Source organism: Pagrus major, chromosome 6 (assembly GCF_040436345.1).
Source record: "Pagrus major chromosome 6, Pma_NU_1.0".
In the NCBI taxonomy this organism is placed as follows: domain Eukaryota; kingdom Metazoa; phylum Chordata; class Actinopteri; order Spariformes; family Sparidae; genus Pagrus; species Pagrus major.
Genome location: NC_133220.1, coordinates 21,430,669 through 21,445,041, shown reverse-complemented (window position 1 = coordinate 21,445,041; position 14,373 = coordinate 21,430,669). Strand labels below are relative to the sequence as shown.

The 14,373-nt window shown below is 40.8% G+C and overlaps 1 protein-coding gene across 2 annotated transcripts; it reads right to left on the bottom strand.

The window, feature by feature from the left end:
• Positions 1 to 1,341: 1,341 nt before the first annotated feature.
• On the bottom strand, positions 1,342 to 9,254 carry pfkmb (phosphofructokinase, muscle b). 2 transcript variants are annotated; one of them, XM_073467764.1, is made up of 22 exons: positions 9,047 to 9,254; positions 7,473 to 7,546; positions 6,689 to 6,766; positions 6,193 to 6,382; positions 5,832 to 5,997; positions 5,698 to 5,742; positions 5,409 to 5,517; positions 5,228 to 5,323; positions 5,043 to 5,135; positions 4,806 to 4,931; positions 4,562 to 4,626; positions 4,406 to 4,469; positions 4,166 to 4,312; positions 3,968 to 4,038; positions 3,150 to 3,237; positions 2,911 to 3,063; positions 2,641 to 2,805; positions 2,483 to 2,544; positions 2,271 to 2,382; positions 2,081 to 2,180; positions 1,866 to 1,971; positions 1,342 to 1,608 (listed from the first exon to the last, which is right to left on the bottom strand). In XM_073467764.1, the coding sequence occupies exons 1-22, from the start codon at positions 9,129 to 9,131 to the stop codon at positions 1,467 to 1,469; spliced, it is 2,337 nt and encodes a 778-aa protein (XP_073323865.1). In that variant the 5' UTR covers positions 9,132 to 9,254; the 3' UTR covers positions 1,342 to 1,466. The 2 variants fall into 2 exon arrangements, with proteins under 2 accessions (XP_073323865.1, XP_073323864.1); XM_073467763.1 differs by having other exon boundaries at positions 2,641 to 3,063; positions 9,047 to 9,131.
• Between the last annotated feature and the right edge of the window lie 5,119 nt (positions 9,255 to 14,373).

Genomic DNA, 14,373 nt, shown 5'->3' with positions numbered 1-14,373 from the left:
TGTTTTTTTCCCCAGAAAGACATCAGTCCCAAATGTGAAGCCAAACTCAAAACAACAGTGTTAACATCCTGGTGTGGAGAGGTCAAATTGCAGAATTCAATCAAGAATTTGTAGCAGTATTTGAAAAAAATTACAATTTTGCGATCGAGGAATTGGGTAAATTGTGTCCAAAGGGTGTTAAAATGTGCACAGCTAATACAGATATAATAATGTGGAATCAAGGATCCAATTGCTGCCAGTGTTGCAATCCATCATTATTTTGCATTTTATAACAGTATATTTGCAAAGATTTGTTCACCTATTTGATTTTTTTGATAGACTGTTTCTGTTTATCAGTAATAACTGTGATTCACTATTGTACAGAAGTAGAATATGTAAGGCTCCATTGGGCAGATGTCTTTTACTGCAAATCCCAAATAGCCAGCAGCAAATGTTGGCAAGGGGTTCGCTGAAGAAAAAAAAAAGGAAATTGAATTGTGAATAACATGTCCACTAGAGGGAGTAGGTCCACACTACCACACTACAACACTGGGATCCACCACTCAGATAACCTTTATAAAACAATAAAAATAAAAAACAAATATCCCCTCAATTCAAGGGACTGAATGTTCATGGAATAATATTATCAAGGGTATGTTCCCATAGCCTCATAACTATCTTATGCACATTGGTGAAATCCCCACTGCTATCCGATTCATTACTCTAAAATCTCAAGAGGACTTCCGACAGTTTGATCCTTCAACAGCTGAGGGAGCACGTTAACAAAGCTGTAATAATTGTGAGCAAACAATGATTAATAATAGACTTAATGTAATGTATCTTCACCCTTGTAGCTCACTCAGCTGCTTTTAGCGTATTGATTGAGCTGTAAGCATGAGTCTCACCAATAGCTCTGGACAAATTGTAAGAAAATTCCCAGCAAAAACATAATTCAAATTCACTTGTTAAAATATAAAGAATAGGGTCCAGGTTTATAATAATGCAATCATTTCTAACCCCAGTAAGAGGATGTAAATTTAGACTTTTATCACTGCATGTCTGACAAAATGATCTACAATGCAGGCACTGTGGGAGCTTCTTGATTTCTCATTAAAAGTGTGTATAGTTGACTAAGAATGGAAACGGAAAAAAAAAAAGCTGGGGTCGGACATGACTGAATAAGAGTATAGTTTAGATTTTACATGATAATAGAGGCACAGAGGGAAATGATCTGTGGATGGAGACTGCTCCAAAAAAAGACATACAAAACCGTCAGTCTTTACCTCACACTTGGTGTGGATGTTACTGGTAAAACAATCATCTCTGTGACTTGTGAGTAATAACTGTGAGAGTCGCTGTGTGTTTTTCGGGGATATAATTATCAGCTTTATTTATATTGCACTTTTCAGAGACAGACTTTAAAGTACTTGAACAGAAGACATTCAGGTCATGTCAGGTTCTGATGGCAAGAATAATCACAAGAGATGCTACTGAGGAACTAATCCTCGCTTCTTGATGACGTGTTCCATCGCAGCCTTTTCACTGGTGTCCAGGTGTGTCTTGTACTTGGCCAGGATTTTCAGGATGGGCCTCAGCTTTAGCCACCACTCCGTCTTTGGAATACGATGTCTGTCGAGTACAACATTTGTCAGTGCAAAGAGGAAAGTGAAAACAATAACAATACATTTCTCAAAGTGTCAGTAATCAAATCATTTACATTTCAATTAAAGCTGGATTAAATCATTTTGGACCACTAGGGGGCAGAATGACTCCAAGTAAACTCACAACAAGGGTCTATAAGCTCTATAGCGAACATGTTAGCAAACAATGCAGAGGGAGAATAAATGGCAAGAAAATAAATATTCAGGACAGAAATGAAGTCTTACTCAAAGTCAGTTTCTTCCTTAAGTTCTGCCAGAGGCTGGAAGACCAAAGCTCTCTTCCTCATGCCCAGCACACAGGCTGAATCAGCAGAGTTGGCAAAGATACGACCTGGAGGTTTGGGGTTAAAAAATATAGTATACATTAGCACAGGAAGCACAGGAGGTCATCCCGCAACTGTATACAGCAATTTGTGTTTTTAATGAGGTCATGTCCTCACCATGTCTGTAGCATTCCTTCAGCTTGTCAGTCAACCACAACACAGCCTTGATGCCCATCTTGGTGCCAAAGTTCCTGTCGAAGGGACTTGGTGTTCCACCCTAAAAACAAAGGATATGTTAAATTATGTTTATGAAATTGAGTCAGGTGGCAAAGATAATGAATCTGATTATCTGCGTCTAGTGTCCCACCTGCTGCATATGTCCAAGCACATTCTTCCTGCAGTCAAACACACCCTTGCCCTCCTCTGAGTACAGGTTGAAGATAAAGTCTGTGGTGTAGTTGGCATTGCATTTCTCATTTCTGAAACAAAAGTGGAATATTGGATGAGATATTAAACCACAGTGAGCTGTTGGGTGTTGAAAGATGATGAGAGAATAAAATGACACGAATTCCCACAAACCTCAGAATCAGCCCTCTCTTCACCGTGGTCTTCATCTTCTCCACCAGATGTTCCACATTCATCTACAAACAAATCAACCATGAGAATTTAGAAATAGTCCTCACTGATGTACGTTATCATTTAGCTCTCCTTTCTTTTATACATTCAATGGCTCAGACCTCCAGTTCATGGATGTTGAAAGGCTCCTCATAAATGTAAGCAGCGTCAGCTCCAGATGCCAGCCCAGCCATGGTTGCCAGGTAGCCGCAGTGTCCTCCCATAGTCTCAACAATGAACACTCTTCTCTTGGTGCCAGCAGCAGATTGTTTGATCCTGTCGCATGTCTGAAAAAGAGAAAAAGAAAGAAAGAAGAAGAAGAGTACAGTGAGTAAGATTTTTTTTTTTTTTAGATAATCTGGTCTTTGTTTTGTGATCTTCAAGAAGTTTACCATGGTTATAGTGTTAAGCGCAGTATCAGCTCCAACACTGAAGTCAGATCCAGGAATATTGTTGGAGACAGTAGCAGGAACCACCACAATGGGAATACAGAGTTCCTCATACTTCTCTCTAGCCTGCACCATCTGCAGACCACCGGTAAATGCCTAGTAGAGACAGAAAGGAAGGAGAAAATAAAATGTCAGTAAAGTGACTTATTGCTTATTATAGCCTCGATAATGCAGCCATTCACCTCAAAACCTCCAATGATGATTATAGAATGAATGTTGAACTTAGTGATGCTCAGACTGATCTCCTCCATGAACTCACCAGGCAGATTTCTTAGGAAGGAAAACACAGAATCACAGTAGATTACAGCTGCTCAATGTCAAAGGCAGAATGAGTTGGATTTTTCGGTTGTGGTTTGTAAACACAATATTCAAAGTTGGCCCATTCTCGTCTTGGATGAATGCTTCCACTCTGGTGCCTGGTTGCTTTGTTTTTATCACTGACTGTATGAAGAGAGAAACCAGTGCAGAACTGCCTTAAACTTGTGTTCTTTTGACTCCACTGGTTGCAAAAAGAAGCCTGAGTGTATGTAAGCTTATGAGAAAAATGGCCCTACTTCTCACCTGAGTTATTGCCTAAAGAGTTTATGGTTTCTGTCACTATGGTTCTATCACTATTCAAGTCTTCTTCAATACAGAATGATGTTCATTTTGTAAATTATGGTCCCATTTCGACTAAAAATAGATGATGAAGCAGAGTATTCTATGGGACCTGGCTAACTTGCAACATCGAGTTCTAGGTCATATCCGATCAGGATATCCTCCCACCCTCTCGCCCAAATATTGTCACTTCTGACTCTAAAAAAAACAAGATGGTGACGGCCGAAATACTAAACTCGAGGCTTCAGAATGGTAATCCTCAAACCAATAACCAGGTTTGTATGGAGTCCTGCCCCCACACCCTGCACGCTGTTATTGACTAGTATAAGTATATTCAAAAACACTGAAACATGCGTTGTTATTGTTGTACCAATCAACAGAGTAGTCTGTTGAAATATCTCACCTCTTTGTACCCAGATTGGAGCCCCCCTTTCCAGTCCATCCCGCCACTCCTGACCAGCCAATAGGCTCAACCTGTGCAGGGACAGAGTATCGTGGCCTGACATATGTGTGGGCTATGCATTTACATGGTAGTGCTGATTAACCGTCATGAAAGTACATGCCATTTTGTGTTGTTTACGTGTGTGTAGCTGCAATTTACCTGTCCGTGAGCCAATCCCTCGTAGCCATCGTGCACTGCCAGCATCTGGTGGCCCTGCAGGATCCCGATTCTGACAGCTGAACGTACAATGGCGTTCATTCCAGCGCATGGAGCTCCCACATTTAATATGGCAACATTGATGTTACTCTGGCATGGACACATTTACAGAGATTTTTGTCAGAATACATGTATTTTCCACCTGGACTTAAAGAATGTGACGGTTCATCCATAGTTCCTGACCTTTTTGTCTGGGAGGTGTACATGAGCCAGCATTTTGTAAGTGGTCCAGTTGTTCTCAAAGCTCCTGTTGTCAAGATTTAGCAGAAACGTACGACATTTGAAACTCAACACAACACTTGAGAATCTCAAATGGATAACACAAAGTGCATGCCTCACTTTCCCCTGAGCTTCACTGCATCATCAAATCTCCCTTCAGACATGGCTATGGTGACATCTTTAGTCTGATGGGAAAGAAGGTGAAGAGACAAACAGGAAACTGAGAGTTCATTAAGAATATAATGAAAAATATCAAACACATATCTTGTTAGTGCTCAATAATACTTGATGTTGAAGTCCTGTTCTATTATTAATTTTGTACGAACTGAAGATTTGTTTCACATATGGAAGAGATGTGACTCACCACTTGCACACACTCCATAAGTGGCAGCCTGACAGCCATGTTTCCAGACAAGCTGACCACACATGCAGGAGTGTCTGGTGTGGCCTCCAGCAGAGCCATCACAGCCTCCACACCCATCCTGCTGGCCTGAATCACAATCAAGAAGAAGACACTTGGAAAAGCAGGTACATTTGTATTTATTCACATTGTTAACAAGAAATAAGATACATTTTTATCGTTTATGTATAGTTGTATTACCAGGATTCTGTCAAAGGCAGAGGGGGTTCCTCCTCTCTGGACATGGCCCAAGATGGTGGTGCGGGTGTCAAAGCCTAGCTTCTTTGATATCAGCTGGAGAGAGAGATTATGAATTTATGAGCCTCATGTGAAGAGCCTATACGCTCTATATGCCAGTAAATTGGAGCTGCTCTGCCATCACTGACCTCTTTGATTTGCTCACATGTGATAGGTTTACCCTTGCGATCGATCGCCCCCTCTGCAACAATGATAATATTCAAACGGGATCCACGGCCTCTTTGCTGAGAAGGACAAAAAAAAAATCTTTTAAGATCAACAGACTTTTTCAAATAAGTAATTGAAGACAATGCATTACAAGACATTTACATCCATCAGTCTTCTGCACAGATGCTCCTCCCATCCATCTTCTGGGGGCATCTCTGGGATGAACACCCAGTCAGCACCACAGGCCAGAGCTGTCACCAGAGCCAGGTAACTGTAAAGAGTCATAGGTGAGGGTTCAAGTGTCTTTTGCAAAACTGATAACTTCTTAAAGATCCCATATAACTTCCCATCCTATCCCATATAATCCCCCCAGCCCATATTTTCTGCCTCCTCAAAGATAAAGGGACCAGCATGCTTCTCCTGCTCACACACACTCACAGGCTGTACTCACCCACAGTGCCTGCCCATCACCTCCAGGATGAAGGTCCTCTGGTGACTGCCGAACGACACATTTCACATCAAGAGTCTTAAAATTGAATGGCAGGACTGTCCGTTAGATAAATGTATGAATGGTTACATGCATACCTCTGTGCTGTGGTGGTGATGGCGTCCACTATCTCTATGATGCGATGCAGGGCAGAGTCCGTTCCGATGGTCATGTCAGTGCCACAGAAGTCGTTGTCAATGGAGCCCACCATGCCAACGATGTTGAGATGGGAGGAACTCTTGGCCTCATTTGACGTGATCTTACCTGAACACAGATGAAAATGACAACATGTGTTGGCCTCTGAAATCTTTGTGGATACAATTACCACTAAAGTCCTTTACATGACAATTAACAGTATTTTTGCCATAACATCATTATTGAAGAGCACATATGTGAATGAGACCTTTCATATGAGGTTTTGTTGCTTAGAAAAGTGAATTTTGGGGTCATGACTCTCACCAGTTCTGACCAGGTCTGCCAGCAGCTCAGGCCACTCTGTTCTGAACTGGTTGGCACCTGTCAGAGTGCCATCACCTCCAATCACACACAGGTTGGTGATGCCCAGCTTGACTAAGTTGCAAGCAGCCTTGGTGCGTCCCTCTTTGGTGCGAAAATCCTGACAGCGGGCACTACCGATCACAGTCCCACCCTGATGTCAGGCAAGGGAGGAAGAGTTTCAGTACCAAACAAGAATCACAAGGATGCTGCTAAGGAGGAGTGATAGGGTCACCTGAAACCTAAGTGCTAAGGACTATTTTATCTTGTTATTTAATGAACCTTGGCATTTAAATGGCCTTTTGACCTACATAACTGCACTGTAAATGCTACAGACCTGCTAGAGTTACACAGATCATTCATCTTACTGACTTTAAGCACCTGATCACAAGTTAAAAACAGAGTGGGGATGATAAACGTGCAGATGAATATGCTTTTGCATCCTTGTGCCTGTTCTCACCAGCTGCAGCATCATTGACACACTCTCCCAAGTAGCAGGGCGGATATTGTCTCCTCCATCCACCAGACCCTGGTAACCCTGTCAGCAAACAGAAACACAACACCACATCAGCTCACTGCTGGGAAGAAGCTTCAGGCTTAATGATACGGGCAGATTTTTACTCTGGCATGTTGCATGTCTGATGATTTTATTTGGTAAGGCTGATTCTGTGTGCTAGGTCATGGAATAGTGATTAAATAATTAGTTGATCAAAAGCAAATCGTGTAACTAATTTGAAGTAAGAAAAAAATGGTCTCTGTTATGAGCATTCATTGCATTCATAGCTGCTGTAACTGATAAATCTTTTATTAAAATAAGTATTAAATCACTCTATATTTCAACAGTAATCACTGAGTGTTTGGTCAGTAACCCATGTCTCTCCTCCCTTGCTCATGCAGTAAATGAGAAAATACATTTTCTGGTAATCCCGCCCACTTTATCCAATCAGGACAGAAAACTCCAAAAAGAGGCGGTCCTCTCTGCTCGCGAAGACGAGCAGGATCTTCCAGTTTGCTGCTATGTCTGGTGATTACCGCTCTGTGTTCATGTGGTGACCATATATTTTAATAGAACTTAGATACAACGGTGCCACTCAGCCTTGCTTCCAATTTTGCCCAGTGGCCACTTGTGGTATGGCAGCGAGGTCAATTATGAGTCTTCCTATTGTTGAGGATGTGATCTGACATTGTAAAGATTAAATGATTAATGGAATATTCAAAACAAACAAACAAAAGGCTGTACTTACCTCATGGACAAAATACACCTTGGCTCCAGTGTAGAGTCCCACTCGCACTGTGGCCCTCACAGCTGCATTCATACCTGAAGACACAGTGCACACGCTAGCCCTTAATTATATGAGAAACTTGTAATAGCAATCACACATGAGTGAATAAATGGAACAGTGAGGAAATAGTGTTGGAAATAATGACATAATATTATTGTAATTAGATTTTATTAGGTTATGTTCATATTTCTGCAAACATTCTCCAAATGTAGTCTTTTGTTTGTGTCAAAGTGTGTTCAAAGGTATAACATTATGAAGTTTTAAATGAACACCTTTTACTTGGGTGGAATTTTTACAATTTAGTACATGTAGAAACAAATTATCGTCTTTAAATCAACCTGCTGCAGCAGCAGCTGAGCACCAGACGGGCAATAAAAAAACGATACTAGTGTGCCATTTTATTTGACTGTTATGTCATTGTTGGTAACAGTTGAGCTGTCAGTGTTATTGGCAAGCTTGTATTACAGGAAAAGCAGCTGGGCCACTGGCTACACTCTTAACACTCAGCGGGTTGTTTAAAGGACAAGAAGTGGATAGATTAGCTTCAAGGGTGCCAAGAGCATCTCCACTTACAGTGAAAACCAGGAGAGGAGAGACAGCAAGAGTAGGCCGGCCCTCTCACTCCACCTCACCACTTTACAAACACATGACAGAAAGGTCATGCCTCTAAAATTAGCCCTCATAACAGATACAGTGTGAAGGAGAGAGGAGGAAGGAACCAAGAGAAGACATTTGGATATGGATATTTGGAGGAAGGAACCAAGAGAAGACATTTGGATATAAATATGACTAAAAAGATGAGGTTGTAATGAGGATTATGTCTTCTGGAGAGTGAAAAAGAAGAAAGGTGAGGGTTAGCAAGCTGTGCTGTTTTGCATTTACACACTTCGTCTCTAAGTTCAGATGGACAGACAGCTCTCTGCCAGACACCACAAGGTTGTGTGGGGTCACTGACACACATCCCAAAGGTCACAGTGGAGATATTCTTCATCAAGTTAAAGGTCAGAGGAGAGTCTGACTCATGCTGTGGTCCTGAGCTTTACATGAAGGAATTCATGCAGCCCTTCTCCAAAAAGTCCGCTCAGTCAAATAGAGAGCTAAGATAGCTTGTTTGCACTGTAGAAGTCGTTTGAGTATTAAAAACAGTAATTAGAAAAAGTATGAGTAGTCAAATTTTATATAAAAGGGAACTTGTTTTCAATAAGCAGTTTTGTTCTGGCGCTATAGCCTCTCAAAAATTTGTTTGAAAATGTCAATAACATAAAAAAAATCTAATACTACACCAACAATATCTAGATATATGACAACTACAGTACTTGTCTGTCTGACATCCAATGACTATTCAAGAGGCACCAAAATTTGACTTATTTCTGACTCACTATGCATCTCAAATATTTCATTTGTCATTACACGCTGCTGCTGAGTAGTGACTTCCCACACATCCTCACAGCCACCTGCTGAGGGAAACAAACAGCACACATCCCCCATCTTGACACCCCGCACTCACATGCCACCCCTGAAAACCCTCCACTCACCCTGGGCATCTCCTCCAGAGGTCAGCACGGCGATGGCCCGACCCACTCCCAGTTTGCTGTGGTCGACGGTAGCCGTTTGTGCCATGGTCCTGGATCTGAAGCTGGCTGAGGGAAAGAGGCCTTGAGTCTAAAGATCCCTGCAATCTGCTGCACTGTGTGGAGTACAAGACGCCTCTCACCTCCAACTCAGCTGCCTGCTATGGAAAGTAATAGCAGTTGAAAAAGTGCCCAGCTTAACTATCCCGTTGGCTGACACTGAGGCACGCATTTAGACGCACACACGTACACAGTGCCTATTTAAAGAATTTAACCATCATCTCCCACCCCTCTGTCATTTTTTAATATTTTATTATTTTACAGAATTGAATCACAGTGGATATATTCAGGCTTTTCCCCCACACTTATCTTCTTTCATATCAGTGTGCAAGCTTAGAAATGCAAATTTCTGGAAATAAAAAAATAAAAAAGTTTGAATATAATACACTATAACATAGTGTATCAGCTTTGCACATGTGGACAATTTCTCACTGACTGGGGACTGTCAGTGAACAGCAGTTTTCATGTTCGGCCACAAATAGATAGGATTAAAGTCTTGACACTGACCACTGTAGGGCATTAATATTGCTGTTTGTTATTCATCCGTGTTTAGCTGGTAACTTTCACATTTGTGGGCTTTGTCTTGCTGCAAAATAAACCTTCCTGGTTGAACATCTTTTGCAGAGTGCAGCAGGACTTCCCTGACTGATTTATATGATTTATATGACTTGTGCAACAGATGCAAAAAGAAAGGACAAAGTCAGATTTTTATATTTAAAAACGTTTTTTTCACTGAATTTAAGCTGTGCCATTTTTATTTCAATTAAAAGAATATATTAAAATCAACTGACAGCACCAGTGAATTAGATGTGTCAAAGTCAAGGAGGCAAATGCTTGTGTAATTCATTTTCTCTTTCTTTTCTTTTCTTTTCTACCTACGCTTAATTTAGTTTAATTTGCTTCTTATTTTTTACATTAAAGTACAGACGAGTGGCAAATGGAAGGGAAAATGTGACGAAATGAGTTGAGAAACACAACAAACGATGGTTCTGTTTTGGTGTTGGGGGTTAGGGTTAGGGTTAGCTGGCATGGTTTGGGTCCACTTGTCCTCTTAGAGGAAAAGGGTCACTGCAAATCAATACAAAGTTGTTCTGACTTTATCCAATGATGAAACATTTCTAACTTGATGGGCGTGGTCTCCTCCAGGATGAAAATGCCCCATCCATAGGGCACAAGGGGTCAGTGAATGGTTTGATGGGTATGAAAATGTTGAGTCATGTGCTATAGCCTTCACAATAACCAGATCTTCACACAGTTTAAGGCGAATGGGAAATTGAAGTTGGACAAATGAGTGAATATCTTTTGGAAGAATGGTGTTCAATCCTCTGGTACAGTTTCAGAGACATGTTGAATAAATACCAAGGTGCTTTGAAGCTCTTGACATGTGGTGGCCCAACCCCTTACTAAGACGCTTCATGTTGGCTTTCCCTATAATTTGTCACCCGTCTGTATGTTTTTTGTTGATCCGTGTCAGATTGTGGTTAAGTGGCGCTACCATATGCCTATTGATTATAAATCACTCTGCTGTCAGAGAAACTGCAGGTACAAACCAAGTCTGTACAGCATCAAATATACATATCCTTTTTTGGCACCATAATTGATTACATTGTGCATGGAGAGGGGCAGGTAATGGACTACGCTGTGCCCTGTCATGGACACTCACATCAAAGTGATAGTGATAGCCCTCTAATACAGCCAAGCTTACCAGCATCTCCCGCTGGATCAGAGCTCAGGGACGTCTTGCTTTCACATTCAGATGCTGAGAGGTCATCACCACCTGAGGAGGGAGAACCAAAACACATTACCACAATGTGATCCAGCCTCAACTATAAAAAAAATATTTAAATACTCACTACAAAGTACAAGTCAGCAACTCACTCACATGATAGACCTTTTCTACAAAAGACAACACGCTCGAGCATTTTTCCTCAGCATTTTCTCTCCTCTCTATTTTGCTAAAGCATTTGTGATAGCCATGTAACAACGTCTATCTGTACATTGCAGGTTAGATGACTCCCACTGGTCTTCTTATCTTGTCTTTTGCTGTGAGCTGCAGCTGATAGGCTGGTTACTTAAGAATACATACTGGGGGAAAAGCACATAAATACATCTTGCATAACGTCTTTTATTAAAAGAAAAAGTCTCTTCTATCTTCAGATAGGTCCAGTTCACTGAAGACTGATGTCATATTTCTCACAAGTAGAAGAAACCAGCGCACATAAACACGACCGCTGGGTGTGCAAACAATTCACATGACAAGTTAGAGGAAGATGAAGCCGAATCAGGTTATTATGTACTTATTTGTAATTTCTTAGATGAAATAATTTCTGTATGGAGGAAAATTCAAACCGTCCCTTTTGATTGACTCCTCTTCCACAAACAGACACAATATATCTTCTTAGTCTGTAATTCATGTCTGGAATTATGAATCAGATGAGTAATCAGAGTACACAATACTACACCTAGATGTGGGTATGGGGTTGTGTGCATGTCTGTAGGGTTTTTTGACACTTAGGCTCCAATAAAGGTGATTTAATTTAAGTACCAACTATGTGGAAACAATTATTTTCTGTCTCTTTATACAATGTCATGTTAAATAAACCAAGTATAACACAGTATGAGAGCCTTACAGCATCTAAAGCTCATTATAAACAAGATTTAAAAAAACGAACAACATAGGAGTTAATTAATGATAGTAATGCCTGATTAAATATGAAAAACTGTCAATGGGACACCAGCGAGAACGGGGACTGCTGTCTGTTGCAGACAGCTTACTGGAGTTATCCTTAAATAGATACAAGAGGTCTGAATGCAGACACAGTGCTGCTATCTATAAAACACACAGGAACCCCTCCCCTTTTCTACCGCCATTACTGTAAAAGTGCACAGTCATCCCTTTAGCTGAACATGTTAAAACATGTCACCTATTGACATGCTTGTGTTTTTTTTTTAACAAATAAAAAAAATGACATGTCCAAAGTTTCCATGAGCAGTGTTCAGGCAAATGCAATTTATGGAATGGCCTCTATTACAGTAGCCATCCAATATAAAAAAGCCCAGAGAGAAACAACAGAATAGAATCACAAACAAACAAATATCCACACTGTGTGCATACCTTGTGTTTTCTTTCTGAGCCAGAGCAGCAGGCATGCCAGCAGTGTGACAGAGAGGAGCCACAGGGCTGAGAGGACGCCCGGGTACCACATCCTCTCTTCCTGGGAAACCATTCTGCATCTGATCTGTATTAATAGCTTTGATGTCACTTCTTCATTGTGAACTAACGACCCTCACTTCTAAAGCATGGCGGGTACTCAGATACAGCCCACCAGTGTCTGTAATAATCACAGTATATAATGAGGGGCGTGTTGACTACATGACAGATGTATCTTCAGATTTGTCTTCAGTATTATAGTGTTTTACAGTATATCAAATTATTTTCTTTCATTTCCATTATATACACCTCATAGTTTGGTATTGTTACTTTATAGTATGTGTACATTGGATATTATGCATACATATGTATATTTACTATACAGTAGTTAGTAGTAGAGAGAGAATGTGTAGATGTGTGGACAACAGTCAAAAACATTGTAATGTATATACAGCAATATATATCTTCTTCTGTCGTCCTCTTACTCTGTCTCTCTGCTGCTGTAAAGGAAAGTGTAAGTGAATTTCCAATTAAATATTATCTTATGTGAACTATAATGCAAACACATAACAGACAGCTCTACAGCTGAACACACCACCACTTCTCAAAAACTAAACGTGTAAGGCTACCAGACAATTTACACTTGGCAAGCATTTACTTTATTTTTTTTCTCAGTAAATATGTATAAATATAAATATATATATCTATAAATATAGATCAGGTAAAATTCATAGTGAATGGTCTGTATTATTCCCACGTACACCACAGTCACAAGACATCCTGTGAATGTTTGTACAACAGGTATGAACAGGTACGTATTGCACGTCGTAATGTAGACACCAAAAGTTACATTCAATAAACTTATTGTGTTGAAATATTAGGTGAACTCCATTACTGCATGTTCCTATAAATGACAGTGAAGCTGTGGTGTGAGGGAATATTGAGTCACTGTTGTTTTTTTGTTTTTTTTTCACAGCTGACTGACGTTGCAGCCACTCAGCAGACAGCGAGCTATGCAGCAATGTGGCCGTGACACTGGACTGACTCTCATGCCATAGCAGGTTGAGTGGTGAAACACAGGCAGCCAAACAATGTGAGAGCACAGAGACACACATGGACACACACAGATACACACATCATGCACGTACACACACTTACAGTACATCTATTTGTGAGAACCCTCATTAGCACAATGCATGCCAGAGCCTCTAATTTTAACCATCATAACAGTATGGCCGAACCCAACCCTTAGCCATGAAGACATAATATGTAACATTTTTGCCAAAATGTCTGAAAATGACTACCTTGGTTATATATTTTGTTATGTTTTGTTGGCTGCCTGTTGCTATAACATGCTGGAGAGAGGCAGAAGGAAGAAAGATGACCAAACATATTGTGAATTTAACTTTAAATTGCCCCCGTCATTGAACATTTGTGCCTTGTCCTGGTAGATTGTAATCAGAAATGGTAGTATGGTAATGAAGGCAACAACTCCCGCAATCCCACTCTACTCACACCTTCTGTTTTTGTTGAGAAACCCCTATCGGCATAAGTTACATACTGTGCATTTAAAATAACCTAAACCAAATTCTAATCCTCAAACCGGCCTTTGAAAAAAGTGAGAAGCGACCAAAGTCTCCTCAGTCCTCCTGCACACATATACGGTCAGAAAAGCACTTTCAATTAAATGATTTGCTATCAACGTGATTCATCAGCTCATGTCATTTGTGAAGGTTGTGACTTTACTCCTTCTTTTTTGACACCACACTTCCCCACCAGCACCAAAATGACTATCTAAAATCAGATACATCACTGTGGACAAAAGGCAGCTTGTCATAAACACACAGTCTCAGGAGGTGTTCGTTTGCAGCCTCTTTGTGCAGCATCTTTCCAGCACTGCGCCCCCGGTGTGTTGAGCGACATGCAGCCCTCTCCTGAGGCAAACCCCGATCAATAGCACCATTTCCAGGTAATCCCCCCTCCTGTCTTCCCGGACAGTATTAACACTCGCACAGCCTGTAATAAACCATATGGATCAATACGACAGCAGTTCAACACAAAACACTTCCAGCCTAAGCTA